At 47.0% G+C, this 23,160-nt stretch overlaps 1 protein-coding gene across 16 annotated transcripts in view; it reads left to right on the top strand.

Annotated features, from left to right (window-relative positions):
• The window catches only part of CNGA2 (cyclic nucleotide gated channel subunit alpha 2), a 77,061-nt gene extending 55,272 nt beyond the window's left edge, over positions 1-21,789 (top strand). For all 16 annotated transcript variants that reach the window (XM_059732696.1, XM_059732704.1, XM_059732695.1 and 13 more), the window contains 6 exons: positions 12,119-12,265; positions 13,732-13,827; positions 14,953-15,117; positions 18,364-18,471; positions 19,020-19,126; positions 19,663-21,789. In XM_059732696.1, coding sequence (XP_059588679.1) covers positions 12,150-12,265; positions 13,732-13,827; positions 14,953-15,117; positions 18,364-18,471; positions 19,020-19,126; positions 19,663-21,083 — 2,013 coding nt within the window. In that variant the 5' untranslated portion in view covers positions 12,119-12,149 and the 3' untranslated portion in view covers positions 21,084-21,789. The remainder of the gene's footprint in view (positions 1-12,118; positions 12,266-13,731; positions 13,828-14,952; positions 15,118-18,363; positions 18,472-19,019; positions 19,127-19,662) is intronic.
• Positions 21,790-23,160: the final 1,371 nt, after the last annotated feature.

Raw genomic sequence — 23,160 nt, 5'->3', positions numbered from 1 at the left:
TTGAACTGAAGGGATCTGTTTCCGCCAAAGGTCAATAATGAATTACTTTTCTGTGACCAACTGAGTGGTCAAGAGGACAGAAGGTTCTGAGGGCCCATTCTTCCTGATGTGGTCAAGGATCTATCTTTGCTGGATTTAAAGATGATTCAAGGGAATAACAATAAACAAGACGCTTCCATAAAGAGCGTCATGGTTACGCAGCCAGCTGTGCTTCTGACCTCTGCAGTCTCTCCCTCAGGCATAGGCCTTGTGCCTTCACATCCCCTGGGATGGAATCACGTGATTCTTCCTCTCTCATACCAAGCTCTGAGCTGCAGTTCCTTGTGTATCAACCATGCTTACCTAACAAATCTAGGTGGGTCCACAGCTATGGTTTTTCCTTTAAGGAGTCTGAGCCCAGTGGTTAAGACCAAAATTGGACAGTCTTTTTAAACTAAGGTATTTTTCAATCTTAACAGTAGGAACAACCTGTTTAGAGAAGAATTTTCAAACAGACATGCACACAGACTGTTTCCTATCTGACCTAAAGCTATATCATTCTGTACTAGTGACCCAGGCAGACCTTGCTTCTTTAGATGCCCTTATGGGTCCTGGGTGCCAGATTCAGCAACCCCCTCAGAGAGTGAATCCATTTTCCTTCCGTCAAGAGCATCCTGGTTGTGTATAACTTTGTCTGTGCATCCTGTCTTTGATATAGGAAAAAGTAGAGGAGGGAGGACCCGGGCATCCTGGTTTTTTCCTTTCACAGGTTTTTGGGCTCTAGGTTAGGGACAGACATTACACACAAACTGGTTTAAGTGATCAGAAACTTGTTTAAAACTGTAACCAGAGACTTCCAGGCTGCTCCCCCCTCCCCCTCCCCACTCCCTACTAAGCAGGAATTCCCTCCTCCCCTCTGCCTTGCGGAGAGGTGTCTGTGCACTCACTGACAGTGCAGTGGAGCTCCTGTCTCCTGCTTTCAGACAAAGCCAGCCACCCCCCTACCCCTCCCGAGCTCCTTCCCTCTAGCATGCACAGGGTCTGTGAATCAATCAGACCCTCATGGGCCTGTGTGCTGTCTTGATGCTGCCACCAACTCGTAATGCCCTAGTTATGGAGCATGCTCTGTTCCAGTTGCATCCTCAAAGGACCAACATTATTGATGGTTGAGGATGTATTAGTCTCCAGGGGGAACAGTTGTTTTATGATGCTGTGGTGCTGCATCATGACGTTACGCTGATGTCTGCTTTGACATCACACCATTGCTTTGACCTGTGTTTTTTGATTAGGCGTTTATCATTTTCTGCTGTTCAGTGAAAAGGATATGCCAGGCCTGCTTGTGTGTGTACATGTGCTCTCTGCACAAGAGGAGTTGCTTTTACATCTTGCTTGGGGTCTGTGTTGGGAGCAAAAGGCTGTGTGGGTTCTGTCCCAATGAAATGTTTACTGCTGCCTGATGCCCCAGCTCAGTATGTCCATGTACTTGAGGGTCTATTGCTCTGCCAAGACAGAAATCTGGGGCATGGAGACGAGCCTCTCACCCCACCCAAATAGTCTCTCACCATTGAATGTTTCTTGTCTGTTGGCTGATCCATACTGATTCTAGCTGGTGGCTTTTTTTCTATATTTCCTGACTCCTGTTGCTGTCTTCTTTATCCTTTTGTTCTCTATTTCTTTTGTGTCCCTCTCCTTGGCATCCACCATTTGACTAAAAAATGCTGCAGTGTGGTGCTTGCTGTCAGGACCCTGAGGTCAGAGCATGTGACTTATCTTCCATAGCACTCAAATAGAGCTTTACTGCCTCTGCTAAGGGATGAGAGGGCTCAGAGGAATGTGGAGTCATTATGGCCTCCATGAAGTGACAAGTTCAGTGGTCTCAGTTCCTATCAGACAGGTGTCCATATTAAAGCACCAGCCACCAGAACTGATCATAAAACCATAGAAAATTAAGGTTGAAAGAGACCTCAGGAGGTCATCTAGGCCAACCCCCTGCCCAAAGCAGGACCATCCTCAACTAGATCATCCCAGCCAAAACTTTGTCTAGCCAGCTCTTAAACTTTCTGGGCAGCCTGTTGCCATGCTTTACGAGCCTCCTGGTGAGAGAGTTTTTCCTAATATTGGGCCTTTGTACATGCCACAAAATTGGCCTTTAAAGCGGCTTAAATGCCCTTTTGCACTGCTTTAATGGCGCTGCTGTTTACACTGTTGGCAGTGTACTGCGCATTAAATGACTTTGGGATGTAGCAAAATAAAACATTGCAGGCAGCCCGGGGGCAGGCCGTGCAGGCAGTCTCCACTGAAGGGGAAAAAAAAAACCGGTGAGCCATTTCCCTTTTATTTTCTCCCTGGAGCCTGCCTGCCTGAGCAGCGTGGAGGCCCTGTGCTTCCCTCCGCAGCTGTGCAGGGGCCCGGTGCTTTCCTTTGTGGCTGCGCGGAGGCTGGGTGCTCCCTTCTGTAGCTGTGCAGGGGTCCCCAGGACTACCCAGGCCAGGTGACTGCGGGCGGGTGCTACCTGAGGGGCGCTGCTGCAGAGGGAAGCACTGCCTCCCCTGCTGTCCCCCCTCCTCCCTCCCCCCCTGCTGCCAGAGAGACAGGTAAGGATCGGGCTTGACCCTTGCATATATGCCAGGGTTTACTTCGGTTTAAATTGAAGCGGGGTTTTTAAAGACCCACCGCTTCAATTTAGAAGTAAACCCCCATGGCGTGTACAAGCAGCCATTTAACCTAAACTTCCCTTGCTGCAACTTGAGACCATTGGTCCTTGTTCTGTTGTCTACCACCACTGAGAACAGTCTATCTCCATCCTCTTTGGAATCACCCTTGAGGTAGTGGAAGGCTGCTATTAAATCCCCTTTCAGTCTTCTCCAGACTAGGTAAGCCCAGTTCCCTCAGCTTCTCCTCAGAAGTCATATGCCCCAGCCCTCTAACCATATTCATTGTCTCTGACGCACTCTCTCCAGTTGAATCACATCCTTTCTGTAATGGGGGGCCCATAACTGGACACAGGACTCCAGATTGGCCTCATCAGTGCTGAGAGGAGAATAAACGGTTCCCTCAATTTGCTGGAAACACTTCTATTAATGCAGCCCAGTATATTGTAGGCCTGCTTCACAACAAGAGCACATTGTTAGCTTATATTCAATTTATTCTCTGCTGTAACCCCCACATCCTTTTCTGCAGAGCTGATGCCCAGCCAGTCAATCCCGGATTGTTCTGTCCTAAGTGCAGAACTTTGCACTTGCCCTTACTAAACCTCATGAGATTTCTTTTGGCCCAATCCTCCAATTTGTTGAGGTTTCTCTGAATCCTAGCCCTACCCTCCAGTGCATCTACAATTTCTCTCAGCTTGGTGTCATCTGCAAAGTTGCTGAGGGCACACTCCATCCCATCTTCAAGGTTGTTTATGAAGATATTGAACAAAACCATTCCAGGATTGACCCCTGAGGCACTCCACTTGAACAAGGTATTGTTTAGTACCATCTGATCCTGATGATCCAACCAGTTTTCGATCCACCCTACCGTCTGTTTATCCAACCCATACTTCCTTAGCTTGCTTGCAAGTATGTTGTGGGAGACCATATCAAAAGCCTTGCTAAAGTCAAGGTACATTGTGTCCACTGGTTTCCCCACATCCACAGAGCCAGTCATCTCATCATAGAAAGCTATCAGATTGGTCATACATGGTTTGCCTTTGGTGAATCCATGCTGCCTGTTCCTAATGATCTTCTTCTCCATTTGCTTAGAAATGAATTTCTTGAGGACCTGTTCCATGATTTTTCCAGGGACTGAGGTAAGGCTGACCAGTCTGTAGTTCCCTGGGTCCTCCTTCTTCCCTTTCTTAAAGATGGGCACTGTTTGTCCTTTTCCAATCATCTGGGACTTCTCCTAATTGCCATGAGTTTTCTAAGATCATGGTCAGTGGCTCTGTAATCACATCAGTCAACTCCATTAGTACCATTGGGTGCATCGTGTTTGACCTCATGGACTTTACATGTCCAGCTTTTCTAAATAGTCCCTAACCTTTTCTTTTACCACTGTTGGCTACTCATCTCCCAAAACTGTGCTGCCAGGTGCAGTAGTCCAGGAGCTGACCTTGCCTGTGTAGACTGAGGTAAAAAAGACGTTGAGTACTTCAGTCTTTTCTGCAGCCTCTGTCACTAGGTTGCCCCTCCCATTTCAGTAAGGGACCCATACTTTCCTTGATCTTCCTCTGGTTGCTGACATACTTGTAGAAACTCTTCCTGTTACCTTTCACATCATCTCCAATTTTATACACTTTTGCTTTCCTGATTCCATCCCTGCATGCCCAACCAATACTCTTATGCCCCTCCTTAGTTATTTGTCCAAGTTTCCACTTCTTGTAAGCTTCCTTTTTTGTTTTAGCTCACTGAAAAGTTCTCTGCTAAGCCAGGCTGGTCTTTTGCCATACTTGCCAGTCTTCCTGTGCATCAGGATGGTTTGTTCCTGTGCCCTCAGTAATTTTTCTTTCAAATACAACCAACTCTTCTGTATTCCTTTCCTCCTCAGACTGGCCTCCCAGAGGATCCTGCCCATCAGTTCCCTAACTGAGTTGAATTTTGCTTTTCTGAAGTCCAGTGCCCTTACTCTGCTGCTCTGCTTCCTTCCTTTCCTCAGGATCCTGAACTCAATCATCTCATGGTTGCTGCCTGCCCGTTACCATCCACTACTGCATTCCCCACTAGTTCTTCCCAGTTTGTAGCAGCAGGTCAAGAAGAGCACAGCCCCTAGTTGGCCTCTCCAACACTTGTACCAGGAAGTTATTCACAAAATATCTCCAAAAACTTTCTGAATTGCTTGTGCACTGCTGTATTGCCTCCCAGCAGATGTCAGGGTGATTGAAGTACCCCATGAGAACCAGGGTTTATGATCTGGAAACTTCTGCTAGCTGTTTGAAGAAAACCTCATTCATCTCATCCTCCTGGTCTGGTGGCCTATAGAAGACCCCCACCATGACCTCACCCTTGCTGCTCTCTCCTCTGACCCTAACCCAGAGACTTTCAACAGACCTGTCTCCAGTTTCATATTGGAGCTCTGAGCAGTCATTCAGCTCTTTTACATAAAGGTCCTCTTCTCCTCTTCTCCCCTGCCTGTCCTTCCTGAACACTTTATACCCATCCATGACAGTGCTCCAGTCATGCGAGCTATCCCACCAGGTCTCCATTATTCCAATCACATCATAGTTCTGTGACTGTGTGAGGACATCCATGTGCTTGTTGCTCCTTTTGTGGGCAATGTCAGCTAAGAGGAAAACCTGGGAACTGAGTTCCTTCTCTTCTGCAGAGTCAGGCCTCAGGCTTATTGTAAGGCCATGATGTCTTCAATAAAGGAGGTTCAGCAGAGCCAGCTGAGATGTTTGCTCTAAATATTAGCCTGAAATTGGTATGGTGCCATCGGGTTCAGTTCGGTACTCGACTCTGACAGAACTACGATCTTTCTCCTGTGCCTAGGGGAAGATATTATCTGACATGCTGCAGTGAAAGGAGAGTGAAGAAAAAGGCTGGAGCTACCTAGGGAGGCTTTTAGGTCTGAACCTTAAATGTTTGCATCTCTTCCCTCCCTGCTACTAGAGAGAGCTTTGGTGGGATTGGAGCTTTTGCCAGTTCATCCTTAAGGATGTGCAGAGTGCTTCTTTTGGTAAGAGACTTATTTAGGGGCCAGTAAACACAGCTGGATGGTGTACTTGCTACAGCATTCCTGCGCTGTCATGGATTCCAGTGGCGTTGGGCTACAGTGTATGTGATGTAATGAAGGGGGAATGAGGCCACTTTGATCAGTTTGAGTTGTCTGGCATGTCTCTGTGCATCTCAGACCATAGGCACCAATTCCATGGGTGCTTTGGGGCTCAAGCACCCACTGAAAAAAATCAGTGGGTGCTCAGCACCCATGGAGCCAGTTGCAGATGTTAACTTCCCCACCTCTACAACGTGTTTTACTAGAAGCAGCTGCACATTACTTCAACTTGGCTCTGCAGCATCTGTAAAGATTGGATGTTTCAGCAGAGCTTTTGGTGCTTTTAGCTAAAGTTGATTCAATCTGTTATTAGGTAAAAGTGCCTAAAAAGCCCCACTAAAGTGCCTGATCTTTACAGATGCTGCAGAGCCAGGTTGAAGTAATGTGCTGCTTCTTCTGGGCATGTGCAGGGCTCTGCACAGGAATGTGCTGAATTGAAAGTAAAGTGCCATTTTTGTTGGTGGTTTTTTTACACCTGCAAGCACCCACTGGCAAAAAAAAAGTTAGTGCCTATGTCTAAGATGTATTTCTGCTTCTGTATCATCTTTTTGCTCTCCACATTTTATACCTAAACTTAACTCTTCAGTTCCCCCTCTCTCTGTCTTCCTCTGCACTGAAGTACTTAAAAGGAACAGCAGCTCTGAGGTAGGGTCTAAGGTGACTGCCCCACAAAAACATCTCAGAGAGAACAGGGAGGCCATACTTCACTCTGAGCACAATCTACATGTGAATCAGGACTATTCTCAAGGGACTGAAATCCTCCCCTTAACCAGTTTAATACAATATTCTGATATGAAGTTGACCAGCGCTGGTGATCTGGAGCCTAATTCTTCCTCGTATTGAAAGAATCTTGGTGCTGTTTTTATATGTAAGCCATTTGTTCTAGTTAGGGGATCCTTATTGGGACAGGATCGGCTCTATGCAACTGACGGGCCCAGATGACTGCAGATGGGTGTGGCCCGTGAAGCACTTAAGCATTTTCTTATTTATTACAATATCTCCAGTGACTCTCCTGTCCTCATTTCTACAGAACCAGTCATGTATAAATGACAAGTTCCTGGCTGCTAGCTGAAACAGGACAATGGCTGCTGTCAGCAAGGATCTCAGGAAAGCATATTTTAATGTGACAAACCTTAATTTCAGATGCAGCCAAGAACTTCCACAAGAAGCGTAGCTCACTAGGCAAACTTCCAGAGTGCTGCTCTGTTCCAGGATGGGGCTTGTTCTTTTCATAAGCAAACAGGCTGTAGGTACAGCACCAGTCCACAACCATCTGTCTCGCCATCCATCAACAGTACCATGGTGCTGGTGTCAGGGTGGCTTTTCATTTTCTTCATTGTTTGGAGTCTTCTCTCTCCTCAGTCTTCAGCTCCCATTTGAGCATTCATGGGTGGGGCTAAGGAAGCTGCATGGCCTCTCTGGGGTTGCCTCATTACCTTGCTGGTTTTGCAGCCCTGCTGAGAATGGCAGGAGAGCAGCCTGCACCTGTTTGTTAGGGTGGTACTTGATGTTGATGCCATCACCCTGGTAACATTCACAAGGATTAGAGCAAGCGGGAGAGCATCTTTCCACTTGCACAACATAATGAGGAGGCCACAAGGGAGGCGGGAGGGAGAGAAGTGGAGGAAGGCCTGGAAGAGACAGGCTGGAGAAAGAGGGGGTGAAGAGAAAAGTGCTGACTGAAGGAATAGGGAGATGGTGAGAGAGGAAGTTCAGGAGGGAGGAGAAAGAGGGACAGGACACAACTGCTTCTGCCGCATGTGTTCTTTCTGCGGGACATATACCACACACTGGCTGTGATTTTTCTAAACTGCTTCTTTGTGTAGCCCAGGTAACTCGGGTATATACTCCCCTTCTCCAATTGAAGGGGATTGTTAGCTGGCAGGTGTGCTGTGAGGTGGGAACTGCAGACAGCTCCGCTTCCCTCCGGCCATATAGAACCAGGCCAGGACAGTCAGGGGACTTAACTATATACACATTTATTTACATTAACTTTTCACAAGGAAAAGAAACATGGACATAAACATATGTACAAATATGTATATATATAAGATACCTAAACAAATAACATAAACAATACCCTCTTGGTAAATGACATAAAACCTTATACCAGTGCTCCAGATACAGGTAAGTCACAGGTAAGTATTTGTTCTGAAACAGATAAACCCCCAAATAAACATAATCCCAAGGGGAAACCCCAATGCCCTTGGGCTTTTCCCAAGTCCTACAAGGAAGCTGGTAACTTTAGGGGGGCCTTCCCAGTGGGACCTCCACTTTCAGGAGCCCTTAACTAACCAGGGGGGACTCCCTATCTCCTGTGGGAATCCTCTTTTCCCTGCAACTCACAGCTCCCAGGTCTGGAGGGTGGGCCTCGTCCTTTGTGCCAAGCTGTTCTCTTGCCAGCAGTGGGCTTTGGGGAGGGTCGCTGTCCCCTGGAACAGGGCTCCTTTATGCGGGGCTTCTGAGGCCTCTGGCTCAGCCCTGTCTGCTGACTCAGTAGCCCAAGCACCGTCTGGCTCCTTGGACTCAACCTTTTGCTATGGGTCAGAGGCCTGGGTTGCCTCATGCAACACCTTAAGGACCTGCTCCGTGCACTGTCCTGTGCACCATGTCTCTGGCCACACGCCAGAGGTTGCAGACCCAAGCCTCCTCTCACAGCTCCCAGGGTCTGGATACCCCTGCTGATGGAAGTCTTCAGGGGCACTTCTGGGCTACTGCTTTGCCCTGCTGAATAGCTCTCCTCAGGTCTTTTAAACCCTGCTCTTCTCTCTTCTCTGTCCTAGATATGTTCCCCTCATGCTGGGCACCCAGCTCCTTTTATACACTCCAAGGCTCCACCCCTGAAGTTTTCCAGACCTGAGTGTTGCAGTCTTCAGTCAGGTCTGGGGCGGGGAGGGTTAACTCCTCTCCCCCTCCCCTCAGGAAGGGGGCATGACTTAACTTTTCTTGCTGCCTCCTGATTAGTGGATGGGCTCCACCAATCAAAACAGCAAGATTTCAGGCCTGGGACTCAACCCAAGCTCCAAAAGACAAGCCTGCTACATTTGTTTATATGCTGAAGGTGAAAGTGCTTTTCAAAGGCTGTTGAAAGGCTGCTTCCAGCTGTGCCCTGTGGGATGGGGTAGTAATAAGAGTAGTTATTCCTGGATGATTGCTATGGAAACTGCAGAGCATAGGCTGAAGTTTCTGGCTAGAAGTCACTGGGGGAGTCTAAAACTCAGACTTCCTGGTTCTCAGGCCCTTTTATTATTGCCCTGTGGGGTCAGGCCAACTCTCAGGATCTCAATATTGTGCTGTTAGGCAGGAGGGTGTGACACAATTGAACATATACAAACACACAAATCAATTAGGTGCATGCACATACACACACTACCAACTCAGGCACATACACATCCAAACCAGCCTAGGCACATGCATACCTATCACCAATTCAAGCACATACACTATACACCCCAAAAGTTAGACAAAAATCAATTGTCCATACCTGCACACTCAGTACACATACACAGATCACTAATTCGTACTCACCTGCCTACCTGACTGGGGTCATTTGAGACCAGTTTTCCTCCTGCCCAGGCAAGGGGTCGGACTTGATCTACAAGGTCCCTTCCGACCCTACTTCTATGATATCATGCACACAATGACATATACACACACACACACCAGTTCACACACATACAACCCACCTACACATACACACAGGTAAGTTCCTAACTTGGATGGTACAGTGTGTATGTGTGTGCTTGGGGTACCTGGGGGACAGTTCAGGTGAGAGAGAGAGTTAAAGTGTAGGGAGTGAAAGTTGCCAGAACCAGGATTAGAACCGGTGGACTAGAGATAAGCTAGCTGAGGAACTGAGGCTTGGGTTTACTTAAGATCAAGTGGCCCCAGGGTTACTTGAGGTCACTGGTGCAAGGGAAAGAAAGAAAAAAGCCTGGTGGCAAGGAGGAGACAGTCAGGAAAGAAACTGAGGCAGAAACCTGGTTGCTCAGGGGAAAAGACAGGGGATAAGACAGTGGCAAAGAAACAGGGGGTTTGGAGGCAGAGAGGAGCTCAGGACAGGGGTTGGAGGTGGCAGTGAGCCAGAAGCAGGAGTGGGAGAAATGAGACAGAAGTTAGAGGGGCGAGGAGCAGAGATTGGAGCAGGGCTGAACCATAGTAAAGGAAAACCCAACTCAGGGGTCCAAATAACAGGTTTATTAAACAGACAACATGCTACACAGCCCCATGAAGTTATTGGTTCACACACACACACACACACACACTGGCAGCAGGAGAAGGAGACTCAGTGGAAGGGTTGGAGTCCAGGTAGGGAAGAGAAGCAGAGTCCAAGTCCTTGGTTGAAGAGAGGGTAGGGGGTGATAGCTACCTATCCAGGCTGGAAAGGGGTCCTTGTCCAGTAGGTGTTGTCCAGAAAGGTGTCACCGGCAGGGCCTCTGGGTGGATAGGTGGTGTCACATGGTGCTGGTCCAGATGGAGAGGGCGTCTTCACTACCTCTTTTTATGGGGAAGACTACCTGATCTCCTATGGGGAGGGCCTGTCCAGGCAATGTGAGTCCTCTTCCAGAGGGCTCCAGGTGTTCTTACTGAGCATGTGCAGCCTTGGCACAATGGTGGGTTGCCTCATCTTTTGTTTCTTGAATGCTGAGGGAGGTTCCAAGGGCTGGGTCATTGGTCCAGGTGTTGGTGGTGATGGTTCAGTCATTCAGAGGGAGCTATTTTTTGACCTACTGCCATTGTCTCTCAAGCACCCTCATTCATCCCCATTCATTCAGGAACCAAGTTACATAGGAGGGGTAGGTGTGAGTCATAGGTTACACAACTGGGCATGGGGATAAGATGGAGGCTTGACATGACTTATTCTAACTTACATATATAGGCCTAAAACAGTAATTACACAATATAAAAGCAATAAAAAAACCCAATACAAAACATAATAATTATCACTTCTAAAACAGTGGCACTTATAAAATAGCAGGGCACTTATTTGCAGAGAGGAGAGAAAAATAAAACTTACTACCTAAAATAAAATGTTAAAGCTTATCCTACATCTTAGCTTACTTATATTTATCTATCGGGAATAGAGAGGGAGAGAAAAAGTCAGAAATGGTTGGGGAAGGGAAGGGAATGCATTTAAAAAAAAAAAAAGAAAAAGAAAAACAGGGGGTTTTGCTACATTATCATCATAATCCATCCTTCCTTCCACGTATGGGCAAGGTATGCCCCAATATATTTACACAGCCATGTTTCGTGATAACTGCCTATGATAGGTGTTTGTGCCTGAAAGCTTGCAAAGAACAATTTTTCCAGCTACAGTATTTAGTTGGTCTAATAAGAAATCACATTTACCCAAAGAACCTTGTCTGCCTATGTTGATAACGTATACTGTGGGCCAATTTCACCTTCCTTGGAAGCGCCAGATGCAGGTGACACCTGGAGGTAGACCTGGGAAAGGGAGGAGCACTGATCTCACCTAGGTGGGCAAATCTAGTGTTTATAGGTTCATTCTCTTCCAGTAGAGGGAGCCCCAGACTGTAACATGTGAAGGGGGAGGCAGTTATCAGGGGTGTGCGATGTGGGCCAATTTGATTTGGATTTGGCCCGAATCAGGGACAGTGATTCGATTTGTTGATTCGGATCACTGTCCCTGATTCAATTCAACTGAATCTGAAGATTCAATGCTGATTTGGAGAATCAGTGATTTGGACGTAGACACAGCTTTAAATGTTTTTTCTACATACCTCGAGGTATCAGGCACAGCTCGTGATTGCTATGATGCTGGGGCTCATGGAGCGTCTCACAGGAGGGGGGCCCTCCACGTGCTCAGCAGCAAACCTGGAAGTGGACTGGAAGTGTGCCCAGTCCACTTCCAGGTCTGCCAGGGAGCACATGGGGGGCTTCCCCGCACCCCTGCCAGCTCGGTGAATGGCCATGGGGGGACCCTGGGTGCCCCCCCCAGACCCAGGAGGCACCAGTCACTGAGCTGGAGGGGCGGGTTCTGCATGCTCCCTGGCGGACCTGAAAGTGAATTGGAAGTGTTTCTGATCCAGGTCTGCTGCTGAGCATGCTGGGGAGCCCCCTGCGCTTCTGTGGGACACTCCATGTGCCCCAGCATCACAGCACTCACGAGCCCCTGCTACCTCGAGATATGTAGAAAAAACATTTAAAGCTGTGTCTATGTCCAAATTGATTTGGAGGGATTAAAGGGTCCTCTGATTCAACTCGGATTCAGAGATTCAGCCCCTGAATTGGGCTGAATCAAATCAGGGACCGAAGCTTTGCACAGCCCTAGTGGTTATACCCATATTCTCTGTTACTGTATGGTGTGCCCATGCCATACGTAGGTCTCTCTTGACAGTGTTCTGCTCTTTCCTGCTTTCCGGGGCAGGGTGCAAGGCTGGGGCCTTTTTGCATGGAGGATGACAGCAAAGAGTAATGGTCTGAAGAGCTCACCTGCCAACCACCACTCTCCCCGGTTGTCTGTCAAAGCCAAGACTGAGGATGATCCAGACAAGACTGAGATCAGCACCAGCAGGTCAGGCTACTCTTTGGTTTGGAACTGGAACCTGGCCCTCAGTAGAGGCAGTGGGGGCCTATTAATGCTGAAAGGGACTAGTAGGGTCACATGGGTTTCAGAATGCTCTTGTGGAATCTGCCTGCTGATTCTGTCAGGCATGAAATAATGGAGGTGCCCCAGTGGTTGGAGAGCACTGCTCAGCTCCAGCAGGGTGACCACATGGGTGTGGAGCATTGTAGCTGCTCTGGGGCAAGTCTGTGTGAAGGTATCTCATTTAAATGCTGTTCTGAAAGGGGGTATTCACTCTGCATTGTCTGGTAGAGGTGTTTCCTCTCTCGCCATCCTGCTTGATCTTGGTATGTGTAACTGTCAAGCTGTAGGGTTTAGTCTGAAGCCACAGATGCACTTTTTACTTTTTTACTGGCTCAGCCTGTGGTCATTTCAAGTGGTATGCTCTGGAAGCTCAAAAGTAGAGACTTTCTTGGAGGCCAGAGGGGGACCTTTCATGAAGAGCTTGGGGAGGAACATGAGGCTTGATTCTCATGTCTAGGGCTAAGGTACTGCCTTGCAGCTTGGGCAGGAAACCTTTGAGTAGGTTTGACTATATTCTCCAGTAGCTGTGGTCTGTTAGGAAAGACTGCTGGCACCTGCTTAAGACACATTTTGACTTTGGGGCCTACTTCTGAGAGATCTATTGATGGGTTGTGTGGGCAATATCTTAACTACTTATATGGCTCCCATTATTGTAACTAAGCACTTCATAATCTTCAGTGTAGTTGTCCTCTTGCTCCTGTCAGATGGGGAAAAAGCTATTATCTCCACTTTACCCATGGGAAGCAGAGGCAGGGAGGCTAAGTGACACGAGCAATGCCACATGATAAGTCTGTGATGGACCAGAGAACTGAACTTTGGGGTCCTGGCACCCTAACAACCAGGTCATCCTACTGAGAGCCAGCACCTTGGAAATGCAAACAAGCCCCAGGGCATGAGCCCATGAGGGAGAGAATCCAAAGGGAAATCCAGACCCTGTGACACTTGATTTAGCAAGCTGTGCAGTCACTTCAGCCTATATGAGCCATCATGCTGCAATTCCTGCAGAAAGCCAAATGCACCTGTATTGCTTGAGGGGAGTGACAGGGCGAGATTATTTGCAAGAGCAACCTCTCCAGGGCAGAATGGAGAAACCAAGGATTGGAATAAGAGAGGGACTTAATTCCATTCTCATCTTTAGGGTGATTGTTACATCCATACCAAGTTTACTCTAACACAGGAGGAGCCATGCATATGGGGGAAGCACAGATGTAAATGAACATCCAAGCCCTACATAGACACATAGGGCAAGTCACAGAAGTCTGGGATGGACAATCACAGAATAAATGCCAGATTACTTCTCTCTCTTCTTCAGGGAGAGTTCATCTAATGTTGCATGAGGGTGGCCAAGAACAACTCACCTGTAACCCTGACCTGTCTTTTACCCTTTGCAGGGCTGAGTCTGCCGATGACACTTCCTCAGAACTGCAGAGAATTGCTGCATTGGACAATGCAGATCAGCCAGCCCGAAGAAGAGGAGCTCTGACCAGGTATCTGTGCCTGGAGGGATGGAGCCAGGCAAGGGGAAAAGAGCTGTGTGTGGAGTCCTGTATTGAATTTCCAGCATGCTTGAGGGAACTTGTTTAATCAACCTAGCCTCCAAAGGCTTTGCCATTACAGTTGAGCACAAAGCCCTTGCATTTAGTTGTGAAAAGTTTGTGGTGAAATTGGAAGAAGTCTACAAAATGTCACCATTCAGGTGCTTGAAACACTTTGCATGGGCCATGTGTGGCTCTGAATTAGCAGCATTCAGGCCCAGGTGTTCTGTTTACAAAGTGAAGCATTAACAGTTCAGCACTAGCAAATCCTTTTCCAACTGCACTGGACAAAGGAAGCTTTTTTGCAATTCACCTACTAAAGAGGTGACAGTTTGCTGGTTTTGGAGCTAATCCTGTGCAGAGCTGGGCATCCTTTGGCCTCCTGCTGCCAGTGAGAGCTGAATGCTCAACACCACACAAAATCTCTCTTTCTTTATGGTTCCTAAGCATCTTGGTCATTAACAACTTCTTGGCTTCTGCTAATTCTTGCTTGGCAGACGAGAAGCTCCCTATAAGCAGCTGAGTACAGGGTTGGAATAGAGACAGTGGGTCCAGACCTTGGGAGAATGTGTTTGTGTGCATGATTTTGCTCTTTCTTTTGGCCTGTTTGTAGCATTGAATGGGTTAATGGGCTTTGGCACAGGTGCAAGCATCAGCCAGCACACAGGCCTCAGATCACAGCTATACCTGTGTGAATGACTTGGAATAGGATTGTTAAAGATATGGCCCACAGACCTGTGTCATCTAGCCCACAGATGCTCCCAGACAGGCTGGAAACTCAGGGGTGAGGTGAGTTGGTGAAGGGCCACTGCCAGTACCCAGGATGTGGTGTCTGAGGGTGAGTCACTGCTGTGTTAACCCCTGCAGCTCCCTGGCATCACTTGTTCAGTCTCACTGCTCACCCTGCTATGAAGGTGGGTCCATATATAGCCCACAAGGAGCCCTGTGGTCTGGATGTGGCCTAGAGGGCCAAGTGAGTTTGACACCTCTGGGCTGAAATAAGTGTCTGTGTTGGAGTTGAGTGGTTTTATCACTTGGATGACCTTAACTTTGATTCATGCCTCTTTTCCTTCTCAGGATAGTCCGGCTAGTGGTGATTCTGAGAGACTGGGCAAACAAAAGCTTGCGGGAAGAGCAGCAAAGGCCAGACTCCTTCCTTGAGCGATTCCATGGGCCAGAACTGCATACAGAGGATGGTAACGAGCAAGGGGACAAACATGGTGAAGGCAGCAAAAGCAAGAAGTATGGTTTCATTTTCATAACCCTTTGACTTTCTCAGTTGGAGGCCAAATGTTTTGTGTGTGTTGCAGGACTCCTCACCCGCCTGATGTGCTTCTTGCTTTCACACCAAGGGCCATCAGGGAGAGGACTCTCTGTCCTGGCACTAAAAAGGGGGTGGCATGGTCTTGATGGTTTAGCGTGGTGACTGGAGTCACCTTCTGTGCTATGCTGTGCTAGGGGATCATACCTAGTAGGTTAACACCATTTTTGAATAATTGGGGCCAAGGGTCTTAGTGACTGCCAGCTGCTTCTGAGCGTATATACAGATTTCTGTACCAGTGTGTACCTGTACCCACTGTCAAACCAAAAGGAACCCTTGCACCATGGTTCTGTTCTAGACCCTTTCAATTACAACCTTTCTGTGCCATGCCGATGGTGCTGGGCATGGGCACAGTGCCTTTGGTGCAGGGATGAGGAAGAACTTTAAAGGGTAAGCTGTGTTTCCCCCATTTTTTACATGAAGAAGCTGTGGCCTAGAACAGTAATTTTTCAGCCTTTTATTGTATAATGACCCCTTCTCCATCCTTCCCCTACCAGGACTTCCCTCCAATAAGGCCAGGACCCTTTCCCATTAGTAGGCTAAAAAAGGTGGTTGTGACCTCTTGATACCTGTTTATGAATATGAATGAGAGCCCCAGGTAGGAAACCCCTGGTTTGGAGTGCACGAGTTTGGTCCCGACTCAGATAGGGAGTCTGTAGAGTGTCTGAAATGGATTCATGTCAACAGCCAGGATCACACTGCAGCTATTAGGCCAAGCTCTGACCAGGAATAATTACATCTAGAAGGGATTCCCAAGGGGTTTGCAGGACTTAGTTACCCATCTGATGCTGTATTTGCCTGTCTGATTTCATCGTCTGTGGGAGAGGAAGGGATTTCATTTGCTGCTGAGCCTTCTGCTAGAGCATACGTTGTGATGGTTGTTCTTTGAAAAGTCCTTTCATATCCGGTCCTTTCATCTCCACTGCACTTGGACACAGTGAAAAACAATAACCTTGCTCTTCTTCCTCTCTATAATTAAAGGGCAGAGCTCATTGACTAGTCTGGCCCCCACCATTGTACATGGTAATTACAACACCAAGAAAGGTCTGTTTTCTATAGGGGGAAAATTATCAGAGGCTTGTATCTGAGGCTTTAACAGCCAGAGAAGAAAATGTTCTGCCCTGTGAGGTTAAGGATAGCTTGTTAATTATCAGAGGCAGTAGACTGTGAATGAGCAGAGGGAGATGGAATAGAAGTATATATGCTGAACTCGGTTAGTATGGTTTTGCAGCCTCAGTGAGCTTTTAATAGGAAGCTGCTAATTTTCTGAGGTTTGGTCTCCAGGATAATATTTGTCTGCTGCTTTAGGTCATGCCTCAATGAAGCTAAACATCAACATGTTACAGGATGTGAAGGCAAACGTAGTGGTTGTTCAGTGTTTGCCAGCCTGGCGTTATTTTGAAGATGGTATGCAGGTTATCCAGGCAAAGGACTAAATTCAGGGCTATCCTGAACAATGCAGGACGGGTGACAGTCCTACCCAATGGCTAGGTTGGTTAGGATGATGACTAACACTGAGATTTCTTTGGGTCTGATTGGAGTAAACCCTCTCACATCATAGATGCATCTGAAAGTTCCATGTCATTGTAACTCCAGGTGCAATGCCATGCCAGACTTCTGTGCTTGAAATCCTCAGTGTATAGGGGAGATTTGTGCAGAGGGGGCTTTCAGGACCAGGCTTAAAGATAGCACCATGCAAAAACAGACAGCTGACTTTATTCCTTCATTTCATCTTTAACCCTGCTTCCAGCTTCCAATGTGTTTGTGTCCTTATATCACAGAGAGCAACTCCATGGTCTGATTCTGTGATAACACTGGTGCCCTCTGCTGTATACATTTAAAAACAGCATTTAGTAGTATTTGTATTACTACAGTGACTGGAGCAGTAATTCTCAACCAGGGTGCCATAGCACCCTGGGGTGTTTTGAAATCCTTTCAAAGGTGTCACAGAGTGCCACACAGTGTTAGCACTGTTAGGTGTGAAAACATGTTTCACAGGATAAATCTAGAGATTTCAAAAAGGAATCTGTAGTGTCTCAAACATTCTGACCTCCTGTGGGTTTTCTGAGTTCTTTGCCACAGAGGAATTGCTCTACTAATTTTTTCTATAGTCTGAAAACAAGTAAAAGCTAAGAGCTAGCAATTTCCAGTGGTGCCTTAAGTTTAATGAGGGGTGCCTCCAGTCTAAAAAAGTTGAGAACCATTGGTTTGGATCTGGACTTGAAATGAAAGTTCCTCTGTTTTAGGTGCTGTATAAGCAGTGATAGGAGACAGACTACTTCTCTGAGAATAATGCAAGCTATTTTGAACCCTGCTCATCTTTGATTAGTACTACTGAAGGACCACTGTGTGTGGCCATGTGGGAGCCTTGTCTGACAGCTCTGCTAAATGCACTGATCCCAGAAGTTGCAGCATTCCTGCTGGTGACAACCATGCCATACCAAAGAAGTAAACCAAAGTTAAAAACTACAGTTATGAAGGCAGGAGAAGCAGCACTGATGAGGGAGGGGCATGGCATTTTAATAAGAGCTGGCAAATGAGCGTGTTCCATCTCTGGGAGCAAGCTCTGCAGTCTAAGGTGTGGGGAGTTTTTGAACGTGACCATTAGGGCAAACCCAGGATTTGCCTTAATGCCCCAAAATAGGATCAAATGCATGGAAACAGTGTAAGAGCTGGACCCAGCCACTCAGCAAGCAGACTGCACCCTTCCCCATGGCAGCACCATGTGCTTCCCCCAGCAGTACAGAGATCTATTGCACTTCCTGCCCTGATTACTGTTAGTTGTGAGCTACCTCAGAGCTACATCTATCATGTACCATGTCTGCATTGTCTATCAGAGGGCCTTTTTTAGTGATTTGAGTAGGAGCCTGGGAACCAAGAGAGCCATATTCTGTTCCTGACTGTCACTGACTTGCAGCAAAGTCCTTGTGACCTCTTTCATGTTCCCCATCAGTTAACATAGTGCATAGGTGCTTTACCTACATCAAGAGGGAACTGGGTGAAAAGGAGTTTAATTGATGAACTTCATCAAGTACTTAGCATTCCTTAGATGGAAGGCACTCAGCACTCATTATTATAATGATTAAACAGAGTTGTAGTTAAGGTTCTTTGCTCCATTATCAGTGTGCAGTCTTCTAGGTCCTGGTTCTCTCTGGTTCTATTTTCAGGAAGAAATGGATGGTGTTTGTGGTGGATCCTTCTGGGGACTGGTATTACCGCTGGCTGCCTGTCATTGCACTGCCCGTCCTTTATAACTGGTGCTTGCTTGTGGCAAGGTAAGCAGGAGGCCTTCCAAGGTCATGCTATTCTGTAACCCTTCTGTCTCATTGGGTGCTTTCTTTGGGACCAGTCTTGGGCAGCTGGGATCAGTCTTGGGCATGCTGCATGCTGCTTTTTTTAGGCTAATAAAAACAAAGTCCCAGTTTCATTGGTGTCATGGCAGTGGAAAGGGAAACCCAATTCCATTGTGTTTTGACACACATGGGTGGAACTTGTGAGAATGGAATTTGGAGGGTTGTAGAGACAGATTAGACTGTAGGATAGGGACCCCCATTTGAGAGGCAGTTTCAGGAACATCATTACCTAGATCAATGGAGGGCAGATGTTCTAAAAGGTGATAGACTTAATTTCCAAAGGGAAAGGGGATGGTTAGCAATTGTCAAAAGTCAGTTGTGCCTACTATGGGCACTGCTTTGTACAGCAGCCCTGAAACCACCCCATTAGGAGGTAGGACTTGCGGGGGAGGGCGAAATGGGTGCGCTGACTTTGGTAACTGGATAATACTCTCTCTCTTTCTGACCTCTATCATGTGGTTCTCCTGCAGAGCCTGCTTTAGTGATCTCCAGAGGGGCTACTTCATCCTCTGGCTTGTGCTGGATTATATCTCGGACTGCATCTACATTGCTGATATTATAATCCGGTCACGCACAGGTGAGCTGAGGAGACAAAGACCAAGAAGGATTTTCTTCGATATCGTCACATAAGATCTGATTCGACCTGTCAGGGGGGAGCTTGCTTTGTGGCTGTTCTAGAAGGAGGGCCTTCAGTGATGCCTTGGAGCTAGCTGACAGGGACTAGCCCCCAGAGAAAGAATTTAATTAAAAGCTCTGAGAACTAGAGTAAGTTTCAGAATGAAAGATTAATCATCCCAGATTTTAGCTTCACCTTTGAATAATTGTACAAAATTACCCACATTACCATTAGTATTCTGGCATGGTTTAAGGTCTGTATCTCTGATGTGGTATCTGTGAAGTTAATGAACAATCTGAATGGAAAAATAGTAGAATTTAATGTTCTTAGGATGTAGCAGGCTGCTGTGTAAATATTCTGTGCTGTATTAATTCAGGCTCTGTGGAGGATGGAAACTTCAGTGTCTTCTTAACATATATAGCATTGGTCAAAGGCAGGAGAACAAATGAACAAATGTAACTGAACCAAGCTAATTTTACCCTTTGCATTTCTGTTAGGTTTCCTGGAACAGGGCTTGCTGGTTAGGGACCTTAAGAAGCTGTGGGATAAGTATGTCCAAACTTTGCAGTTCAAGCTGGACATCCTCTCTGTCTTGCCTACAGACCTGGTGTACTTTGCAGTGGGAATCCATCGGCCTGAGCTGCGCTTCAACAGGCTACTCCACTTCTCCCGCATGTTTGAATTCTTTGATCGGACTGAGACCAGGACTAGCTACCCAAACATCTTCAGGATTAGCAACCTGGTGCTGTACATCCTGGTCATCATCCACTGGAATGCCTGCATTTACTATGCCATCTCTAAGTCCATTGGCTTTGGGACAGACACCTGGGTGTACCCCAACATCACAGACCCTGAGTACGGGTACCTCAGCCGGGAGTATGTCTATTGCCTTTACTGGTCCACTCTGACTTTGACTACTATTGGAGAAACTCCTCCTCCAGTGACTGATGAGGAGTACCTCTTTGTCATTGTTGATTTCCTCATTGGCGTCCTCATTTTTGCCACCATTGTCGGGAATGTGGGCTCCATGATATCCAATATGAATGCTACCAGGGCAGAGTTCCAGGCGAAAATTGATGCCATCAAGCACTATATGCAGTTCCGCAAGGTCAGCAAGGAAATGGAGGCCAAGGTCATCAAGTGGTTTGATTACCTATGGACCAACAAGAAGGCAGTAGATGAACGTGAGGTCCTCAAGAACCTCCCTGACAAACTGCGGGCAGAGATTGCCATCAATGTGCATTTGGAGACACTGAAGAAGGTGAGGATCTTCCAGGACTGTGAATCAGGCTTGCTGGTAGAGTTGGTGCTGAAACTTCGGCCTCAGGTGTTCAGCCCGGGGGATTATGTTTGCCGAAAGGGGGACATTGGCAAGGAGATGTACATCATCAAGGAAGGGAAACTGGCTGTGGTGGCAGATGATGGAGTGACTCAATATGCCTTACTCACCTCAGGACTCTGCTTTGGTGAGATCAGCATTCTCAACATTAAAGGGAGCAAAATGGGCAACAGACGCACAGCCAACATCCGAAGTCTTGGCTATTCTGATCTCTTCTGCCTGTCTAAGGAAGACCTAATGGAAGCAGTCACTGAATATCCCGATGCTAAGAAGGTGCTGGAGGAGCGTGGCCGGGAGATCCTGATGAAAGAAGGGCTGCTGGATGAGTCAGAAGCTGAGGCAAGCCTGGAAGGGAAGGAAGTGGAGGAAAAGCTGGATCGGCTGGAGTCCAACCTGGAGACACTGAACACCCGTTTTTCTCGAGTGTTGTCCGAGTATAATACTGCTCAGATGAAGCTCAAACAGCGCATCTCTGTTTTGGAAAACAAGATGAAACAGGAGGTTTCAGATGACATCTTTGATGGATTAGACACACCTGTGGAGGATGAGGAAGGAGCCAAATCTGATGGGAAGAAGTGAGAATCTGTAGATATCAGCCCCTGCTCTGTTCTGCAGGGTGCAGACATGGCATTTGCTGGTTTCTGTGTTTCAAGAACAAATTACTATCTGCCTTGTGTTGCATGAGACTTCTCAGTGTCATAGAAGTGTTGCTGTTGCTGCCTTGTGTGAGCGCTCTCTAAAACAGTTCCAAATCAGGTGACTCTTGTAGCTCTTACCATCTACCCTACTGCCTTAATCCATGGCCTAAGAATCAGATCAGTCAGAACATGAGTGACCTCTGCTGCTGCTAACATTTCTGTCCAACTTCTGCAAGGAGTATGTGCTCATCTTACATTCTTGCCTCCTCCTTGCCTTAATAGATAGCAGGAGCTCATCAACTGAATGTCTTATATGTAGGAGTTAGTGGAGACACCTGAGCCCCTCTTATGCGTAGGTGGGGGTGCAATAACTTTGATGTAGACAAAGGTCTCACTTGTTCACTTTGCTTTCCCTAATGGGCTGATCAGGAGGATGCTCTTTAGAGGACCAGCATCCCAGGAGCTAATAAGCAACAGAGAGAGAGAAAGAGAGAGAGAGAGAAATTGAACCATCAGCCAGATGCTTATTTAATGTATTTTTGGTAACTGCTTTTGTAATACACACTTATATTATGTAAATATATATTTTCCACTGTATGATCACATATGTTTAAAATACTAAAACCGAAATGAAGAAGTTATACCAAGCTTTATGCTTCTGTGAATAGAATGTTGTTCTGGTTCAGTGTAGGTTATTGACATTACTTCTGAAAGTAAAGACTTATGATAAAGGTAGGTGAGGTAACAGCAACCTATTCCCAGGCTTGATCAGTGGTTTAGTCTTTCAAAAGCATCTTCCTCAATAGGGAAAAATATTCTGTAGTGTTGTGCTGTATTAGTACCTTGTCCATCAGCTTCCACCCGAGGAGCAAAGTTTCTGGGTGTGTTTCTAAGACACCCTGTTCTCTCTCTGCCTGGTTACAGTGGCAGCTTAAATTTTGCTTGGGATATCAAAGTCTAGGATGACATCTACAGTATAGTGGTTAAAACAAGTGTGCTTTGGGCTGACAGGACCTGTTACTTTACGTGCAGGACAACATTGACTGTCTGTCTCTTCTGTCTAACCATGACTAGACAGGCCAGAAAGGGCTATACTATACTAATGTAATTTAAAGAAAGAAAGCTGTGTTAAGGCCAAACTGTCTGAATTTATTTTACAGGGGGTAAATTGCAGTGTTAGCAGGGCTCATTTATAGATTTCATAGATTTCATAGACATTAGGGCTGGAAGGGACCTCGGAAGATCATCGAGTCCAGCCCCCTGCCCAAAGGGCAGGAAGTCAGCTGGGGTCATAGGATCCCAGCAAGATAAGCATCCAGTTTGCTCTTGAAGGTGTTCAATGTAGGCGCTTGAACCACCTCCGGTGGCAGGCTGCTGCTACCCCCACATTTGGAGTGTGTCTACACAATGTCCTCAGCATTCCCTGCTTACCCACTGCCATTTGCATGTGCTGAACCCAGAACTGTGCCAGTAAAGCTGCTCTGGGGGTATCCTCCTCCCCTTCCTCCCCCTCCCCTTACCAACAGCCCTATGTGAGAACTCCAGTTCCCATATACTTGAACTTGACTGCAGTGGTTATCCCCAGAACACCTTCACTGCCATATTTTGGGGGGTGTGTGAGTGAGGGGTAGCAGATAGTAGGATTCACCTAAGTGGCTCTCAGAGGACATGGTATAGACAGGCTCTTATATTCCTCGGGGGAGGTGGGGCGGGGGTGGGGATTAATTGTGTTCCCCTTCACCAAGAAGTGATTGTTTCAGGAACTTTCACTTTCCTGTTTGGAGGAGAAACCGGCAATGGAATCAGGATGCCAGATAGAATCTTAGTTCCATTGAAATTAAAAAAATTCCTGTTGACTTCACTGGTGCCAGGATTTGACCCCATATGTTTTCTTACTGCAAGTTAGTTGTTTAAAAAGTGTGTGCAAGTCCTTTTTTCCTTGGACAAGGTGATCACAAAAAGCAGACGGATCACACCCTCTTGCAGAGACCTCAGGTAAAATACTGCTGCGCTGTCCC

Source organism: Alligator mississippiensis, chromosome 8, assembly GCF_030867095.1.
Source record: "Alligator mississippiensis isolate rAllMis1 chromosome 8, rAllMis1, whole genome shotgun sequence".
In the NCBI taxonomy this organism is placed as follows: domain Eukaryota; kingdom Metazoa; phylum Chordata; order Crocodylia; family Alligatoridae; genus Alligator; species Alligator mississippiensis.
Note: the sequence above shows the minus strand (reverse complement) of the source record. Positions and strands in the feature narration are given on the sequence as shown.